General features: G+C 51.5%; 1 protein-coding gene across 1 annotated transcript in view; it reads left to right on the plus strand.

Moving 5' to 3' along the window:
- Positions 1-697: 697 nt before the first annotated feature.
- HSPA12A (heat shock protein family A (Hsp70) member 12A) overlaps positions 698-20748 on the plus strand; it is a 92539-nt gene continuing 72488 nt past the window's right edge. The window contains exon 1 of the mRNA XM_077257908.1: positions 698-815. Coding sequence (XP_077114023.1) covers positions 788-815 — 28 coding nt within the window. The 5' untranslated portion in view covers positions 698-787. The remainder of the gene's footprint in view (positions 816-20748) is intronic.

Raw genomic sequence — 20748 nt, forward strand, 5'->3', positions numbered from 1 at the left:
ATATTATACAGCAGTGACATCACCGCTCTCCAGATATCAGTTATATTATACAGCAGTGACATCACCGCTCCCCAGATATCAGTTATATTATACAGCAGTGACATCACCGCTCCCCAGATATCAGTTATATTATACAGCGGTGACATCACCGCTCTCCAGATATCAGTTATATTATACAGCAGTGACATCACCGCTCCCCAGATATCAGTTATATTATACAGCAGTGACATCACCGCTCCCCAGATCTCAGTTATATTATACAGCAGTGACATCACCGCTCCCCAGATATCAGTTATATTATACAGCAGTGACATCACCGCTCCCCAGATATCAGTTATATTATACAGCGGTGACATCACCGCTCCCCAGATATCAGTTATATTATACAGCAGTGACATCACCGCTCCCCAGATATCAGTTATATTATACAGCAGTGACATCACCGCTCCCCAGATCTCAGTGATATTATACAGCGGTGACATCACCGCTCTCCAGATATCAGTTATATTATACAGCAGTGACATCACCGCTCCCCAGATCTCAGTGATATTATCACTATATATTATACTCCGGGCGGTGTCGGGGTCGCTCCGGCAGCCGCAGTGGTCCCGGGCTCGGGGTGGAGCGGCCGGTGCGGTCCCCTCTGTCCTCTCCTCCTCCCCGTCCTCTCCTCCTCCCCGTCCTCTCCTCCTCCCCGTCCTCTCCTCCTCCCCGTCCTCTCCTCCTCCTCCTCCCTCCGCCTCCTTCTCTCTCCTCAGCCGCAGTCACTGCAGGGACGTCGCTCATCATGTCGGTGCGGGAGGTCCGGGCTGCAGGTAGGACGGTGGCGCCGGGGATGTCGGGGCCGGTGCTCGGGTCTGTCCGCTCCTGTGCCCGGGTGTGCAGCGCTTCGGGTCCGGTCCCGTTGATACCGCGGACACAGCGGCCGGACGGGCAGTGATAACGGTGCGGGGATGGGGCTGCGTGTTCCGCTCTGTCCGCCCCGAGTGCACACATCCCGGGACCGAGCAGCCGCCGCCGTCCGTCATCTGCGCTGTCAGTGGCCGCACGTGTCTCCTACCTGTCCGGTGTCCTGGGGCGCGGCCGAATGCGGAGGAGGACAGCCTGCACCGGGAGGGGGACCGGAGCAATACAGGACATTATATCCCCCATACAGGACATTATCCCCCCCATACAGGACATTATATCCCCCATACAGGACATTATATCCCCCATACAGGACATTATATCCCCCCCCATACAGGACATTATATCCCCCCCCATACAGGACATTATATCCCCCCCATACAGGACAGTATATCCCCCCATACAGGACATTATATCCCCCCCATACAGGACATTATATCCCCCATACAGGACATTATATCCCCCCCCATACAGGACATTATATCCCCCCATACAGGACATTATATCCCCCATACAGGACATTATATCCCCCATACAGGACATTATATCCCCCATACAGGACATTATATCCCCCATACAGGACATTATATCCCCCATACAGGACATTATATCCCCCATACAGGACATTATATCCCCCATACAGGACAGTATATCCCCCCATACAGGACATTATATCCCCCATACAGGACATTATATCCCCCATACAGGACAGTATATCCCCCATACAGGACATTATATCCCCCCCCATACAGGACATTATATCCCCCATACAGGACATTATATCCCCCCCCATACAGGACATTATATCCCCCCATACAGGACATTATATCCCCCATACAGGACATTATATCCCCCATACAGGACATTATATCCCCCATACAGGACATTATATCCCCCATACAGGACATTATATCCCCCATACAGGACATTATATCCCCCATACAGGACATTATATCCCCCATACAGGACATTATATCCCCCATACAGGACATTATATCCCCCATACAGGACATTATATCCCCCATACAGGACATTATATCCCCCATACAGGACATTATATCCCCCATACAGGACATTATATCCCCCCATACAGGACATTATATCCTCCACCATACAGGACAGTATATCCCCCCATACAGGACAGTATATCCCCCCATACAGGACATTATATCCACCATACAGGACAGTATATCCCCCCCATACAGGACATTATATCCCCCATACAGGACATTATACCCCCCATACAGGACATTATATCCCCCCATACAGGACATTATATCCCCCATACAGGACATTATATCCCCCATACAGGACATTATATCCTCCACCATACAGGACATTATATCCCCCATACAGGACAGTATATCCCCCCATACAGGACATTATATCCCCCCCATACAGGACATTATATCCCCCCCATACAGGACATTATATCCCCCATACAGGACATTATATCCCCCATACAGGACATTGTATCACCCATACAGGACATTATATCCCCCATACAGGACATTATATCCTCCACCATACAGGACATTATATCCCCCATACAGGACAGTATATCCCCCCATACAGGACAGTATATCCCCCCATACAGGACATTATATCCTCCACCATACAGGACAGTATATCCCCCCATACAGGACAGTATATCCCCCCATACAGGACAGTATATCCTCCACCATACAGGACAGTATATCCCCCCATACAGGACATTATATCCCCCCATACAGGACATTATATCCTCCACCATACAGGACATTATATCCTCCACCATACAGGACATTATATCCCCCCATACAGGACATTATATCCTCCACCATACAGGACATTATATCCCCCCATACAGGACAGTATATCCCCCCTCCACCACCATACAGGACAGTATATCCCCCCTCCACCACCATACAGGACAGTATATCCCCCCTCCACCACCATACAGGACAGTATATCCCCCCTCCACCACCATACAGGACATTATATCCCCCCTCCACCATCATGCAGTATACAGTGGGCCGCTGCGTAAGAACATTTCCCGGGTCCTTACAGCTCTATAATGTGCCTGTGATAGAAGCTGGTTGCTGCAGGATGTGACACACTGAGCTGTATCTAAGCCGGATGAGATGCTCTTCTCCTCTGTCCTTGTTTCCAACCAGGTTGTGATACTTTTGTCATCCGTCCTCTCTATCCTATGTATCTAGGCAGGAAATTATACTCGTGTAGCTGAGTAGAACACGCTACCATCCTCAGTCCAATGTATACGGGCAGTATGCGATCCTCTTTGTCCTAGGTATCCCGGCAGGATGTGGTACACTTCCTCCGTCTTTGTCCTAGGTATCCCGGCAGGATGTGGTACGCTTCCTCCGTCATTGTCCTAGGTATCCCGGCAGGATGTGGTACGCTTCCTCCGTCTTTGTCCTAGGTATCCCGGCAGGATGTGGTACGCTTCCTCCGTCTTTGTCCTAGGTATCCCGGCAGGATGTGGTACGCTTCCTCCGTCATTGTCCTAGGTATCCCGGCAGGATGTGGTACGCTTCCTCCGTCTTTGTCCTAGGTATCCCGGCAGGATGTGGTACGCTTCCTCCGTCTTTGTCCTAGGTATCCCAGCAGGATGTGGTACACTTCCTCCTCCTTTTGTCCTAGGTATCCTGGCAGGATGTGGTACGCTTCCTCCTCCTTTGTATCCCTGCAGGATGTGGTACGCTTCCTTCTCCTTTGTATTCCGACAGATGTGGTACGCTTCCTCCTCCTTTTGTCCTAGGTATCCCGGCAGGATGTGGTACGCTTCCTCCGTCATTGTCCTAGGTATCCCGGCAGGATGTGGTGCGCTTCCTTCTCCTTTTGTCCTAGGTATCCTGGCAGGATGTGGTACGCTTCCTCCGTCTTTGTCCTAGGTATCCCGGCAGGATGTGGTACGCTTCCTTCTCCTTTTGTCCTAGGTATCCTGGCAGGATGTGGTACGCTTCCTTCATCTTTGTCCTAGGTATCCTGGCAGGATGTGGTACGCTTCCTCCTCCTTTGTATCCCGGCAGGATGTGGTACGCTTCCTTCTCCTTTGTATTCCGACAGGATGTGGTACGCTTCCTCCTCCTTTTGTCCTAGGTATCCTGGCAGGATGTGGTACGCTTCCTTCATCTTTGTCCTAGGTATCCTGGCAGGATGTGGTACGCTTCCTCCTCCTTTTGTCCTAGGTATCCTGGCAGGATGTGGTACGCTTCCTTCGTCTTTGTCCTAGGTATCCTGGCAGGATGTGGTACGCTTCCTCCTCCTTTTGTCCTAGGTATCCTGGCAGGATGTGGTACACTTCCTCCTCCTTTGTATCCTGGTAGGATGTGGTACGCTTCCTCCTCCTTTGTCCTAGGTATCCCAGCAGGATGTGGTACGCTTCCTCCTCCTTTGTCCTAGGTATCCTGGCAGGATGTGGTACACTTCCTCCTCCTTTGTATCCCGGTAGGATGTGGTACGCTTCCTCCTCCTTTGTCCTAGGTATCACGGTAGGATGTGGTACGCTTCCTCCTCCTTTGTCCTAGGTATCCCGGCAGGATGTGGTACGCTTCCTCCTCCTTTGTCCTAGGTATCCTGGCAGGATGTGGTACACTTCCTCCTCCTTTGTATCCCGGTAGGATGTGGTACGCTTCCTCCTCCTTTGTCCTAGGTATCCCAGCAGGATGTGGTACGCTTCCTCCTCCTTTGTCCTAGGTATCCTGGCAGGATGTGGTACGCTTCCTTCGTCTTTGTCCTAGGTATCCTGGCAGGATGTGGTACGCTTCCTCCTCCTTTTGTCCTAGGTATCCTGGCAGGATGTGGTACACTTCCTCCTCCTTTGTATCCTGGTAGGATGTGGTACGCTTCCTCCTCCTTTGTCCTAGGTATCCCAGCAGGATGTGGTACGCTTCCTCCTCCTTTGTCCTAGGTATCCTGGCAGGATGTGGTACACTTCCTCCTCCTTTGTATCCCGGTAGGATGTGGTACGCTTCCTCCTCCTTTGTCCTAGGTATCACGGTAGGATGTGGTACGCTTCCTCCTCCTTTGTCCTAGGTATCCCGGCAGGATGTGGTACGCTTCCTCCTCCTTTGTCCTAGGTATCCTGGCAGGATGTGGTACACTTCCTCCTCCTTTGTATCCCGGTAGGATGTGGTACGCTTCCTTCTCCTTTGTATTCCGACAGGATGTGGTACGCTTCCTCCTCCTTTGTCCTAGGTATCCCGGCAGGATGTGGTACGCTTCCTCCTCCTTTGTCCTAGGTATCCTGGCAGGATGTGGTACACTTCCTCCTCCTTTGTATCCCGGTAGGATGTGGTACGCTTCCTCCTCCTTTGTCCTAGGTATCCCGGCAGGATGTGGTACGCTTCCTCCTCCTTTGTCCTAGGTATCCCGGCAGGATGTGGTACGCTTCCTCCTCTTTTGTCCTAGGTATCCCGGCAGGATGTGGTACGCTTCCTCCTCCTTTGTCCTAGGTATCACGGTAGGATGTGGTACGCTTCCTCCTCCTTTGTCCTAGGTATCCCGGCAGGATGTGGTACGCTTCCTCCTCTTTTGTCCTAGGTATCCCGGCAGGATGTGGTACGCTTCCTCCTCCTTTGTCCTAGGTATCACGGTAGGATGTGGTACGCTTCCTCCTCCTTTGTCCTAGGTATCCCGGCAGGATGTGGTACGCTTCCTCCTCTTTTGTCCTAGGTATCCCGGCAGGATGTGGTACGCTTCCTCCTCCTTTGTCCTAGGTATCCCGGCAGGGTGTGATAGCCTTTTTTTGCCACATGTATCGGGGTAGGACGTAATACCCCTAGTTTCATATCTATGGTGCATATATAAGTTTACACGCCCCAGTAAAAGCAAGGTTTTTGTTGTGTAAATAATTCTACCAAGAAGAAGAATCAATTCACGACTTTTCCCCCTTTAATGTCGCCCATAATCTGTACAAATCCATTGAGAGACAAAGCAAAATCATTTTGAGATAGAATTAAAAATAAGGCTGGTTTCACATTTGCGTTTTTTGCCGCTGCGTTTTAGCGCAAAAAAAGCATGCGTTTTTTTCCCTATATTTAACATTAAAAACGCATGCGTTTTTTTTGCATGCGTTTTGCCACGTTTGACGATGCATGCGTCGTTTCTATACTTGCGTTTTGTTGCAGAAATGCAACATGTAGTAATTTCTAAAGGTGTTTTTTTGGCGCAAAAAAACATATTGCTGTCTATGTAAACGCATGCGTTTTTAAGCACATGCGTTTGGTTGCGTTTTAAACGCATGCGTTTACATAGAAAAAAACAAGAATACACAATGATAAGCCACCCCCCACCATCAAGGTGATAAAGGGATCCAAACCCTACCCCTAACCCTAACCCTAGGGATCCTAACCCTAACCCTAGGGATCCTAACCCTAACCCTAGGGATCCTAACCCTAACCCTAACCCCAACCCTAGCTATTTCTATTTATAGTGGGTTTTCTAGATGATTTTGATGATTGGCAGCTGTCACACACTTCTCAGCATGCGTTTCAAAAACGCAAACGCAGGAAAAAACGCATGTAAATGCGTCAAAACGCAGCGTTTTTTTTTACCGCATGAGAAAACGCATGCGTCTAAAAAACGCAGCGTTTGCACGCGTTTACATGCGTTTTTTTCACCACCTGCGTTTGCGTTTTAAATGCTGCGTTTTTAAACGCAAATGTGAAACTAGCCTTACAAAACTACAATATTGTGGTTGCATAAATGTGAGCACCCTCTTATAATTGGGATGTGGTTGTTGGTCACATTTCCCCATGTTACACCGTATCCGCACTCGGCCACTGTCATTTACAGCGATTCTCATTAACCCCAGAGAAAGTGTCGCAGCTGTAGGAGGATTTTCCTGACATTCTCTGGTCCATAAACAGCTGACAACTCAACAGAGGATCTCAGTGTGGAAAGTTGTCAGTCAGGAAAAGGGACAAAAACATTTCCCAGGCATCAAATCTACCATGGACACTGTGAGGGCATCATGAAGGAGGGGTTGAAATCTGTGACTTAAGCGATAACTGGACATTCCTGAAAATCTGATGAAAAAGACAAGAAGGAAATCGGCCCTGGAGGCTGTAAGAGGGTGTCAGTAACATTAAAGGAGCTGCAGGAGCTTCTGGCCAGTCCTGGTTGTGTCCTTCACGTGACCACAATCTCACGTATTCTTCTTCATATGTCCGGCCTGTGGGGTCTGGGAGAAGACAGATAATTATCCAAGCCCAGATATGTGCCTGGCTGATGAGACTGAGGGGCAACTCTGCAGCCATAATCCCAGTGGCACGACACAGCTGTCAGGTGACCGGGACCAGGGGCTCTTCCCCTGTCCCTAACACTAGAGGGGACCTAGCTCACCCTGCTCCTCAGGATACTTCAGATGGCGAAGGAAGATGCCGGGGCTTCCACTCTTGCCTTATCGCCTGAGTTAGCCCTCCATCTATTCTCTCCCCCCACTCTACTTTGCACCGTAATATACCAACCCGACAAACAAGGGTTAAAGGGACTCTGTCACCTGAATTTGGAGGGAACAATTTTCAGTCATATGGGCAGGGTTTTCGGGTGTTTGATTCACCCTTTCCTTACCCGCTGGCTGCATGCTGGCTCTGTCCTCCGTAGTACATGCCTGCACAAGGTAATATTGCCTTGCGCTGGCGTGTACTATGGAGGACAGAGAATGAACTTCAATCCAATATTGCAGCCAGCATGCAGCCAGCGGGTAAGGAAAGGGTGAATCAAACACCCGAAAACCCCGCCCATATGACTGAAAATTGTTCCCTCCAAATTCAGGTGACAGAGTCCCTTTAACAGAAAACTCCAGGCACACAAAATATTCACTCACATATAACAGAGGAATGCAACGGGGAGTGCAGGATGGGGAATAAACAAAAATAGAGAAGAGAATTACCACACTTCAAACCAAGCAACCGTCACTAATAACACCTCCAACTCTCCTTCTCATATGTGCTCCTCTCCCACCTTAGCCATGCAGCAAATGCTAGCTCTGACAAGGATTTGTAACAGAGCCCTGATCATAAAGGGGAAAGGAGTCGCTAACAGAGCTCAGCTGTGAGCACAGGGATTTCCAACATGGCCGATTAACCCCTGTCCTGCCAAAAGAAATAAACACATTTAAAATGAAGTGCCTCTTCTCAGCACCGGAATAGGAGCAATCAGACGCTGCGGTGTTCTGGCTCCACACTGTCGCGGTTAACCCGTGACACACAGAAGGTTGCAGGCAACAGTCATCACCAGAAGATCACCATCCCCACAGTGAGGCATGGTGGGGGCAGCATTGTGCTCTGGGGCTAGTTTTCGGTGGCTGGATCTGGGGCTTTAGCCAAGTGGAAGAGGATTATGGACAGAACAAATATTAGACAATTTTACATCAGAACTTTAAGGCCTCTGTAAAAAGCTGAAGATGAGGGAGAAATTTCTCCTTTCAAATCACCAAGAGAACGGCTTCATCAGAAGAATATGGAAGTTCTGGAGCGTCCGAGCCCAGACCTGCACCAAGGGGCAATCTGTGGTGACCTGAATCTTGCAGGGGCGTCTCCTGTGTACGGCGCCCTCTTCAGGTCACCACAGATTGTGGGCGCTGTACACAGGAGTTGCCCCGTAATCTGTGGTGACCTGAAGAGGACGCTGTACACGGGAGATGCCCCGCAATCTGTGGTGACCTGAAGAGGACGCTGTACACGGGAGATGCCCCGCAATCTGTGGTGACCTGAAGAGGACGCTGTACACAGGAGATGCCCCCGCAATCTGTGGTGACCTGAAGAGGGCGCCGTACACAGGAGATGTCCCCGCAATCTGTGGTGACCTGAAGAGGGCGCTGTACACAGGAGATGTCCCCGCAATCTGTGGTGACCTGAAGAGGACGCTGTACACAGGAGATGCCCCGCAATCTGTGGTGACCTGAAGAGGACGCTGTACACAGGAGATGTCCCCGCAATCTGTGGTGACCTGAAGAGGGCGCTGTACACAGGAGATGTCCCCGCAATCTGTGGTGACCTGAAGAGGACGCTGTACACAGGAGATGCCCCCGATATCTGTGGTGACCTGAAGAGGGCGCTGTACACAGGAGATGTCCCCGCAATCTGTGGTGACCTGAAGAGGGCGCTGTACACAGGAGATGTCCCCGCAATCTGTGGTGACCTGAAGAGGACGCTGTACACAGGAGATGCCCCCGATATCTGTGGTGACCTGAAGAGGGCTCTGTACACAGGAGATGTCCCCGCAATCTGTGGTGACCTGAAGAGGACGCTGTACACAGGAGATGTCCCCGCAATCTGTGGTGACCTGAAGAGGGCGCTGTACACAGGAGATGTCCCCGCAATCTGTGGTGACCTGAAGAGGACGCTGTACACAGGATATGTCCCCGCAATCTGTGGTGACCTGAAGAGGACGCTGTACACAGGAGATGTCCCCGCAATCTGTGGTGACCTGAAGAGGGAGCTGTACACAGGAGATGCCCCCGCAATCTGTGGTGACCTGAAGAGGGCGCTGTATACAGGAGATGTCCCCGCAATCTGTGGTGACCTGAAGAGGGCGCTGTACACAGGAGATGTCCCCGCAATCTGTGGTGACCTGAAGAGGACGCTGTACACAGGAGATGTCCCCACAATCTGTGGTGACCTGAAGAGGGCGCTGTACACAGGAGATGTCCCCGCAATCTGTGGTGACCTGAAGAGGGCGCTGTACACAGGAGATGTCCCCGCAATCTGTGGTGACCTGAAGAGGGCACTGTACACAGGAGATGTCCCCGCAATCTGTGGTGACCTGAAGAGGACGCTGTACACAGGAGATGTCCCCGCAATCTGTGGTGACCTGAAGAGGACGCTGTACACAGGAGATGTCCCCGCAATCTGTGGTGACCTGAAGAGGGCGCTGTACACAGGAGATGTCCCCGCAATCTGTGGTGACCTGAAGAGGGAGCTGTACACAGGAGATGCCCCCGCAATCTGTGGTGACCTGAAGAGGGCGCTGTACACAGGAGATGTCCCCGCAATCTGTGGTGACCTGAAGAGGGAGCTGTACACAGGAGATGCCCCCGCAATCTGTGGTGACCTGAGGAGGGCGCTGTACACAGGAGATGTCCCCGCAATCTGTGGTGACCTGAAGAGGACGCTGTACACAGGAGATGCCCCCACAATCTGTGGTGACCTGAAGAGGGCGCTGTACACAGGAGATGTCCCCGCAATCTGTGGTGACCTGAAGAGGACGCTGTACACAGGAGATGTCCCCGCAATCTGTGGTGACCTGAAGAGGGCGCTGTACACAGGAGATGTCCCCGCAATCTGTGGTGACCTGAAGAGGGAGCTGTACACAGGAGATGCCCCCGCAATCTGTGGTGACCTGAAGAGGGCGCTGTATACAGGAGATGTCCCCGCAATCTGTGGTGACCTGAAGAGGGCGCTGTACACAGGAGATGTCCCCGCAATCTGTGGTGACCTGAAGAGGACGCTGTACACAGGAGATGTCCCCACAATCTGTGGTGACCTGAAGAGGGCGCTGTACACAGGAGATGTCCCCGCAATCTGTGGTGACCTGAAGAGGGCGCTGTACACAGGAGATGTCCCCGCAATCTGTGGTGACCTGAAGAGGGCGCTGTACACAGGAGATGTCCCCGCAATCTGTGGTGACCTGAAGAGGGCGCTGTATACAGGAGATGTCCCCGCAATCTGTGGTGTCCTGAAGAGGGAGCTGTACACAGGAGATGCCCCCGCAATCTTTGGTGATCTGAAGAGGGCGCTGTACACAGGAGATGTCCCAGCAATCTGTGGTGACCTGAAGAGGACGCTGTACACAGGAGATGTCCCCGCTATCTGTGGTGATCTGAAGAGGACGCCGTACACAGGAGATGTCCCAGCAATCTTTGGTGATCTGAAGAGGGCGCTGTACACAAGAGATGTCCCCGCTATCTGTGGTGACCTGAAGAGGGCGCTGTACACAGGAGATGTCCCCACAATCTGTGGTGACCTGAAGAGGACACTGTACACAGGAGATGTCCCCGCAATCTGTGGTGACCTGAAGAGGGCGCTGTACACAGGAGATGTCCCCACAATCTGTGGTGACCTGAAGAGGACGCTGTACACAGGAGATGTCCCCGCAATCTGTGGTGACCTGAAGAGGGCGCTGTACACAAGAGATGTCCCCGCTATCTGTGGTGACCTGAAGAGGGCGCTGTACACAGGAGATGTCCCCACAATCTGTGGTGACCTGAAGAGGACGCTGTACACAGGAGATGTCCCCGCAATCTGTGGTGACCTGAAGAGGGCGCTGTACACAGGAGATGTCCCCGCAATCTGTGGTGACCTGAAGAGGACGCTGTACACAGGAGATGTCCCGCAATCTGTGGTGACCTGAAGAGGGCGCTGTACACAGGAGATGCCCCCGCAATCTGTGGTGATCTGAAGAGGACGCTGTACACAGGAGATGTCCCGCAATCTGTGGTGACCTGAAGAGGACGCTGTACACAGGAGATGTCCCCGCAATCTGTGGTGACCTGAAGAGGGCGCTGTACACAGGAGATGTCCCCGCAATCTGTGGTGACCTGAAGAGGACGCTGTACACAGGAGATGCCCCGCAATCTGTGGTGACCTGAAGAGGGCGCTGTACACAGGAGATGTCCCTGCAATCTGTGGTGACCTGAAGAGGGCGCTGTACACAGGAGATGCCCCCGCAATCTGTGGTGACCTGAAGAGGACGCTGTACACAGGAGATGTCCCCGCAATCTGTGGTGACCTGAAGAGGACGCTGTACACAGGAGATGTCCCCGCAATCTGTGGTGACCTGAAGAGGGCGCTGTACACAGGAGATGTCCCCGCAATCTGTGGTGACCTGAAGAGGACGCTGTACACAGGAGATGTCCCCGCAATCTGTGGTGACCTGAAGAGGGCGCTGTACACAGGAGATGTCCCTGCAATCTGTGGTGACCTGAAGAGGGCGCTGTACACAGGAGATGCCCCCGCAATCTGTGGTGACCTGAAGAGGACGCTGTACACAGGAGATGTCCCCGCTATCTGTGGTGACCTGAAGAGGGCGCTGTACACAGGAGATGTCCCCGCAATCTGTGGTGACCTGAAGAGGGCGCTGTACACAGGAGATGTCCCCGCAATCTGTGGTGACCTGAAGAGGACGCTGTACACAGGAGATGTCCCCGCTATCTGTGGTGACCTGAAGAGGGCGCTGTACACAGGAGATGCCCCCACAATCTGTGGTGACCTGAAGAGGGCTCTGTACACAGGAGATGTCCCCGCAGTCTGTGGTGACCTGAAGAGGACGCTGTACACAGGAGATGTCCCCGCAATCTGTGGTGACCTGAAGAGGGCGCTGTACACAGGAGATGTCCCCGCAATCTGTGGTGACCTGAAGAGGACGCTGTACACAGGAGATGTCCCCGCAATCTGTGGTGACCTGAAGAGGGCGCTGTACACAGGAGATGTCCCCGCAATCTGTGGTGACCTGAAGAGGGCGCTGTACACAAGAGATGTCCCCGCTATCTGTGGTGACCTGAAGAGGGCGCTGTACACAGGAGATGTCCCCACAATCTGTGGTGACCTGAAGAGGGCGCTGTACACAAGAGATGTCCCCGCTATCTGTGGTGACCTGAAGAGGGCGCTGTACACAGGAGATGTCCCCACAATCTGTGGTGACCTGAAGAGGGCGCTGTACACAGGAGATGTCCCCGCAATCTGTGGTGACCTGAAGAGGACGCTGTACACAGGAGATGTCCCCGCTATCTGTGGTGACCTGAAGAGGGCGCTGTACACAGGAGATGTCCCAGCAATCTGTGGTGACCTGAAGAGGACGCTGTACACAGGAGATGTCCCCGCAATCTGTGGTGACCTGAAGAGGGCGCTGTACACAGGAGATGTCCCAGCAATCTGTGGTGACCTGAAGAGGACGCTGTACACAGGAGATGTCCCAGCAATCTTTGGTGATCTGAAGAGGGCGCTGTACACAGGAGATGTCCCCGCTATCTGACAGATGTGGAGCTGCTGCACGGAGGAGCCGGCAAAGATGGACAGTTCTGGAAGTGCCGAGCGATCGACCCCAACCCAAAAACACTGAACGCTGCTAGAAAATTCACATGGACTGCAACTCAGTATTAGTGTACGGGTGTGCAGATTTATGCAACCACATTATTTTACTTCTTTATCTTTTTTGAAAAGTTGTCAGTTTATTTCTCGATAGACTTATGTTATATGATTATAATGACATTAAAGGAAGAATAATTTCAGGACTTTTGATTTCCATGTTAAACACCTGGGATTTACCAGGGCGTGTAGACTTTTTCTTTCTACTGCAGATATTCTTGCACATGATGCCTGTGTATCCGGGCCGGATGCGATACTCTCCTCGTTCTCTGGGGACTCGCGACCTCTCCCTGGACATGAAGGTCGATGCCTCGCCGCCGCCATCCGCACGTCTCGTCCATTACGACCTGGAGACGCTGAGCTTTTACATTACTGGAACCTTCTCTCCGGGGACGTAACTGGACTATGACCCTCATCAGTCGCCTTCTGGTGCGGGGCAGAATGTCCTGGATGTAGCGGTGACCAGCCTGCACAGTGGACTGACGTGTGTGCTGGGATTTGTAGTTCTACATCGAAGCCTTCCCCATGCGAGCAGGACGGCACTGTGGCTCTTTTGCCATAGTTTATCGTGGCCTCTCCCAAGTCCTAAATGCCACGATCCAGCACCGCGTTTTGGTGGCCATCTTCCCCCTCTGCCCATGAGGATGCTTCCCCCGAGACCTTGCAAGGTGGTGATGTCCCTCCAGCTGTGGCTGATCACAGATCTAATGCCTGAAATGGTGGAACTGGATGTCGGAGGATAAGGGCCCCAGACCAGGATAATCAGCAAAAGAACGAACCGTCACCACGGTACCCAATATGCAGGAGACAAGCCTGCGGCATCTGGGCCTGTCCGAAAATCAGCTCACCCTGACTGAGTGTCCTGGGGCGGAACGTAAGCTGCCCACTGTTATCTGCCGATATGTTTGAGTATGCAGTGATGAGTCCTGCTCAGAAAACGCCAATGACCCAGAAGGCAAAGCTAGTGCAGGGACTGGCACCGTAGGTAGCTGGTGCAGGGACTGGCATAGGTCGGGCATAGGCAGTGCGGACACTGACAGGATTGAGCTGCTCCAGAGGCTGGCAGAGTATTGGTGCAGGATAGAGCTTGTGCAGGAGCTGGTGCAGGGTCTGGCAGAGGTGGGGCAGTACAGGGTCTGGCAGAGGCGGTGCAGGGGTGGTACAGGGTCTGACAGGTGGTGCAGGGTCTGGCAGAGGTGGGGCAGTACAGGGTCTGGCAGAGGCGGTGCGGGGGTGGTACAGGGTCTGACAGGTGGTGCAGGGTCTGGCAGAGGTGGGGCAGTACAGGGTCTGGCAGAGGCGGTGCAGGGTCTGGCAGAGGCGGTGCAGGGGCGGTATAGGGTCTGACAGGTGGTGCAGGGTCTGGCACAGGGGGAAGTATTGATGTAGCAGTTTGAACGTTGCGAGACCCTGACACTGCCGATCTTTCTATGCAGGAGATGGTGCAACCTCTAACTCCCCCAGAATCTTAAAGTTCAGCTGTGATGTCAGGAAAAGCAGGATCCTGTCACCTATGTGTCTCAGGGGTCCCGGAAGCTGAGGGGTGCAGAGCTGTTGGCAGGAGAGCAGAATACATAAATAGTTTCTGTAGATTTGTTTGTAGTGGAGCTCATAAATGATGAGTCGGTGAAGAAAATCTCCGGGGTCTGCGGCGTCGGGCCCCACATAGATGAACTATTATATTGTGACCAGGAATAACTGGACAGCCTCCTCGGTGCTGGCTGTCACCCAGGGTCTCGGTGCGCCAATGTACCATGTAGTGATGGCGCTCCCTGCAGAGCGACCGCTGTGAGCGCCCCGCCAGAGCCGGTATATCGAGGGCTGTGCTAGTAATGGAACAGGTGATGGATCTAACAGGCGATCATCCATCTCAGACGGGGAAGGTCCTAAATGTTCTGATAAAGCTGCAGATGAGAAACAGACATCACATGGATGAAACGGCTAAAACTCAGTGAGAGGCGACACTCGCTGCACATTCTGGAAGGAATTGGAGTTTTGACTTTTAACACTTCGGATTTGTGGAATTAATAAGGATGAATTCTTGTGATTTCTCACCCAATTTGCTTTGTAGTCAAATGACGACAGGTTTATGTCCGTATCTCCCAGCCTAGCAGAAGAGAACTCACCAACTCACTCTGCTGATCCAATCTTTCCTGCTCCCCCTCTTCCTCTTTCCTGCCCCCGCTCTTCCCTTCCTCTCTCCTTCTCCCCACTCTTCTCTTCCTCTTCTCTGCTCCCTCTCTTCCCTTCCTCTTTCCTGCTCCCTCTATGTCGTTCCTGCCCCTCTTCCTCTTTCCTGCCTCTGCTCTTCCCTTCCTTGCTCCTTCTCCCTGCTCTTCTCTTCCTCTTTCCTGCTCCCCCTATTCCCTTGCTCTTTCCTGCTTCCTCTTTGTCGTTCCTGCCCCCCTTCCTCTTCTCTGCTCCCTCTCTTCCATTCTTCTTTCCTGCTCCCTCTCTTCCCTTCCTCTTCCCGCCATCTTTCCTGCTCACCCTCTTCCCTTCCTCTTTCCTGCTCCCTCTTTGTTGTTCCTGCTCCCGCTCTTCCTCTTCCCTGCTCCCTCTTTGTCGTTCCTGCCCCCCTTTTCTCTGCTCTCCCTCTTCCCTTCATCTTTCCTGTTCCCCTCTTATTTTCCTCCTTTCTTCCCCACTTTACGTTGATATATTGAGACTCTGAAGTCTGTTTCTCCCACGTTCCCGTCTGCCGTTGCTGTGGGGGTGGAGGGCTGCTCCTTCTGAGCGCTGTGGGGGACTCAGAACCTTGAGCAATTCTGGGAAATGTTAATTGCAAATTCAGGAAGCTGAATCCAAAGTCTGTAAGAAGCTCCACAGTGTAAAGAATTCCGGCATGTCACATAGTGATGAAGGAGGACAACGGAGGGGTCTAGAGCAAACCTGCAGGCTATATCCCGGCCACAGCTCGGGGGGTCACCATGACCCCACGCCACTGTTATATATATCCTGGCCACAGCTCGGGGGGTCACCATGAACCCACACCGCTGTTATGTTTGTCACGAACGGCTCTTGGGACAATTATGCAATTGGACGACAATTAACGGAGAAGTTTGCGGCTGTTTCCACTAATAGGCCGATTATTGGAGAACTCACAGTGAGCGTACGGTATATACACCTCCGATTCCCACACATGGAAAATATATATCACTAGCTGAAGAGGCCGGCGTTGCTCGGGCATAGTAACTAACTGTGGTTATAAGAAATTATAATGATTATTCTCCATCCCATAGTCCCGTGCTCATATACCCATCATACATATCCTCCATCCCATAGTCCCGTGCCCATATACCCATCATGCATATCCTCCATCCCATAGTCCCGTGCCCATATACCCATCATGCATATCCTCCATCCCATAGTCCCGTGCCCATATACCCATCATGCATATCCTCCATCCCATAGTCCTGTGCCCATATACCCATCATACATATCCTCCATCCCATAGTCCCGTGCCCATATACCCATCATACATATCCTCCATCCCATAGTCCCGTGCCCATATACCCATCATACATATCCTCCATCCCATAGTCCCGTGCCCATATACCCATCATACATATCCTCCATCCCATAGTCCCGTGCCCATATACCCATTATGACATCATCATTGATATATTCTCTCGTCACGGGTTTACTGTGCCAGTCGGGGGCCAGAAGACGGCAGTGTCTTATTTTTGCGTACTCTGGAGGCTATGTGCACACGTTGCAGATTTGACTGTGGAATTTTCTGTACAGATTCTGCATTTCTTGGCAGAAAATGCAGGTCAGAATCTGCGCCTTTTTTTGGTACGTGCACACGTTGCAGATTTTTGTGCAGATTTCTTCCTTTTTTTACCCCTGCTTTTATGGAATAGGTGCAGAAACGCAGCAGATCTGCACAAAGAATTGATATGCTCCTTGTTTTAATTTGCTGCGTTTTCCGTGCAGATTTTCCGCACCATTAACACAGCATTTTTTTTGTACTGTAAATCACTTGCAGATCTGGAGCGTTTTTGCGCGGGAAAAAAAAAGCTGCAGATCCGCAGGAAATCCGCAATGTGTGCACATAGCCTGAAATTTCCTGGATGGGGAGGGGTCAGTTAAGGGCTGATTCAGGGGCGCAGCAAGGTACGAGTCCCCGGCATCTTCACCATTAGAAGTAATCCAGGGAGCAGGGATAGCTAGGGCGGCCATAGCTTTAGGGATAGAGAAGAAGCCCCGGGATATCAAACTACTCATGGGACATGGTTTACAGAACAAAAGTAAAAGAGCTATTACATGTTAGAACGATAGGCAGTGTTTACAAAAGATTTTACAAAGGGGATAAAACAATCCAGCATATACAATTACATAACACAGGGATCATGCATACACTGATATGTCAGAATTCGCCTCGTCCTTTATCGGGCCTACGTTACACCCACACGCCTCCCTTTAACTCACAACAGGGCTGGTCATGGGATGTGGCTTCAGTTTCTGAAAATTATATTCCCAACATTAACAATATCTTCACTCCTGACAATCACATGACTTCGATATCGCCGTTGTATTTTTTATTCAGGTTTTTTTCATATGTGTGAAACGTGGCATGGTTGAGGTCCGCCATCTGGCCACTGTTGATTTGGGACTTATAGGCAGGTGTCACAGTTATGAAACAATATGCATATTCTTCTCCGATCAGTCCTAAAGTTGAAAATGTATGTCCCATCAATATCTATACCAACCCCAATATTCATAACTTCCCATTGCAGACACAAACTCTGGGGGACGGTCTCTCATTGTAGCAACTCATCCTGGAGAAGAGCCTACTGCTCCTCCTGTAATGAAGCAAACCCCAGACTTCATGTCCTTTACCACAATAGGTACCCTGCCTTACTGATCAGGCAGCCCTGGCCTCAAAGGGACTTTAATTAGTTTTGTCACTACTTTCCCATATGTAATTACCTCACTTCCCTGTGTTAACTTGTGCTTCTACTTCAAACATGACCATGGACGGATTATTACGTCAAGCAATCGGCCGTGATCACGGGGGGGCGATCACCGCCACATGTCAGCTGATTCTGACATCTGACGCCCAGCACTAGATGACAGGAGCTGTCACAGACTGCTCCCGGCACTTTAACCCCCAAAATGCTGCGATGGCATCATTCCGGAAGGTGACACAGGGCTGACAGCCCCTCTGCCTTTGGATCGGAGACCCCTCGGCGTGACGCGTGGTCTCGATCGTTGCCATGGTGAGTGGATGTTATCATGACGACTTTCAGGTCACCAGAGCGAAGAAACTTAGTGATAATGTGCAGTGATGACCATGAAGTGTCCCTGTCAGTGCCGCGCTGGCAGCTTCCATGGCGATGCTGCTTCCTCTGCATGCTGTAGGGGCGGTCAGCCTGCAAAACAGGATTGTCCCATAGTGGACAAAGTACAAAAACTATATATACACATACATATATGGTGTCGCAAGCGTGACCCCGGCCTCATATTGTGTATAATATTGTATATAGGACGGAGTGGATGTAGCTGGGGTTGTATATAGTAGTGTGAATGACGCTGGGCCGGGGGTCTTACATGATTTTATACTGTTCATTATTTATTACTAGATGGCAGCCCGATTCTAAAGAATCGGGAGTCTAGAATCCATATATACTTTATTTATTCAAATGTAAGAATAATACAATTAATAAATAATAGTAAGAAAGAACAAAAAATGGCTGCACTCACCAGCTCTTGAGAATTCTTGACAGTACGGCACATTTCTGATTGGTCGCTAGCGGCAGGCGGCAACCAATCAGAAAAGTGCCGCGCACCACGAAGGCATATATCTTTGTCCACCCTGAGCGGGTGTAGGACGCTGGTGACGTCACTTATCTCTGGACATTATCTCCGGACAAAGCCACGGAAGTTGGCACAAATTGCCGGAAGTAGTATTCTAGGCAATTATATATTAGATTTTAATGTTATCAGTGTTTACCTTTGAACGTTTATATTGTATTGTCCTGTCACCAGCCATGTGTACGATTATCGGCCGAAAGCCTCTGGAACCAATAATCACCCCATGTAAAGGTATCTTTATAAGTTAAAGATTCAGAATACTATGACTTTTATCATATCCTGAACAGTCAAGTTTTTTATGAACCGTTAAGGTTTTCTGGTTGAAGTAAAAAAAACTCTGAGTGTTTACAGTTTGAAACCATAAAATGTTGAAAAATTATGTCATTCTTGAGTATATCACTCAATGGTGCTCATAAACGTGTCAAATTTGATCTATAATATACTTTAATATACGTTACTTTAATCTTTAATATACTTAAGAACAGGGCCCCAGACATCACACAGGGGGTCTGAAACACCGCACAGTGGTCCAAAATATCGCTGTGCTCTGCCTGGGGCCCCATATGCTGCCTGGGGCCCCTGTGCTCTGCCTGGGGCCCCATATGCTGCCTGGGGCCCCTGTGCTCTGCCTGGAGCCCCTGTGCTCTGCCTGGGGCCCCATATGCTGCCTGGGGCCCCTGTGCTCTGCCTGGGGCCCCATGTTCTGCCTGGGGCCCCTGTGCTCTGCCTGGGGCCACTGTGCTCTGCCTGGGGCCCCATATGCTGCCTGGGGCCCCTGTGCCCTGCCTGGGGCCCCATATGCTGCCTGGGGCCCCTGTGCTCTGCCTGGGGCCACTGTGCTCTGCCTGGGGCCCCATAGGCTGCCTGGGGCCCCTGTGCTCTGCCTGGGGCCACTGTGCTCTGCCTGGGGCCCCATATGCTGCCTGGGACCACTGTGCTCTGCCTGGGGCCCCATATGCTGCCTGGGGCCCCTGTGCTCTGCCTGGAGCCCCTGTGCTCTGCCTGGGGCCCCATATGCTGCCTGGGGCCCCTGTGCTCTGCCTGGGGCCCCATGTTCTGCCTGGGGCCCCTGTGCTCTGCCTGGGGCCACTGTGCTCTGCCTGGGGCCCCATATGCTGCCTGGGGCCCCTGTGCCCTGCCTGGGGCCCCATATGCTGCCTGGGGCCCCTGTGCTCTGCCTGGGGCCACTGTGCTCTGCCTGGGGCCCCATAGGCTGCCTGGGGCCCCTGTGCTCTGCCTGGGACCACTGTGCTCTGCCTGGGGCCCCATATGCTGCCTGGGGCCCCTGTGCTCTGCCTGGGGCCACTGTGCTCTGCATGGGGCCCCATATGCTGCCTGGGGCCCCTGTGCTCTGCCTGGGTGTAGGACACTGGTGACGTCACTTATCTCCGGACATTAGCTCCGGACATTAGCTCCGGACATTAGCTCCGGACATTATCTCCGGACATTAGCTCCGGACAAAGCCACGGAAGTTGGCACAAATTGCAGGAAGTAGTATTCTAGGCAATTATATATTACATTTTATGGGGGTATTCATGGACTTATGGGGTTTTGTTTTTTTCCCTTTTTAGTTTTTTCTTTGTTTTATTAGAATTTTTCTTTCCTGTCCCTGATTTGTAGGTTTATTATTAATTCCATGGTGCTGTACATAGGTCATGAACTTTCTCCATTCTGTTTCTGGTTTATTTCTTTGTGATTTGTGTCGTTTTTTGTCGTCTGGAGTTTTTTTGTTCTGTTTTATTTTGTAATGTATCGTGGTTGTGTCACGTGAAGTGTTTTTCCATAATAACAGACCCACACTCTATTGCTCTCTGTTATCAGCCAGCTGTTCTTGCCCTGGACCTTTGCCGTCTCATTATTGCTGGATATGACAGGAGTTTTGTTTTTTCTTCCAGTAGTGTTTGTGTGTTTTCTCGGGGTCTCCAGCTCA

The sequence above is a fragment of the Ranitomeya variabilis genome, chromosome 4, assembly GCF_051348905.1.
Source record: "Ranitomeya variabilis isolate aRanVar5 chromosome 4, aRanVar5.hap1, whole genome shotgun sequence".
NCBI lineage: Eukaryota > Metazoa > Chordata > Amphibia > Anura > Dendrobatidae > Ranitomeya > Ranitomeya variabilis.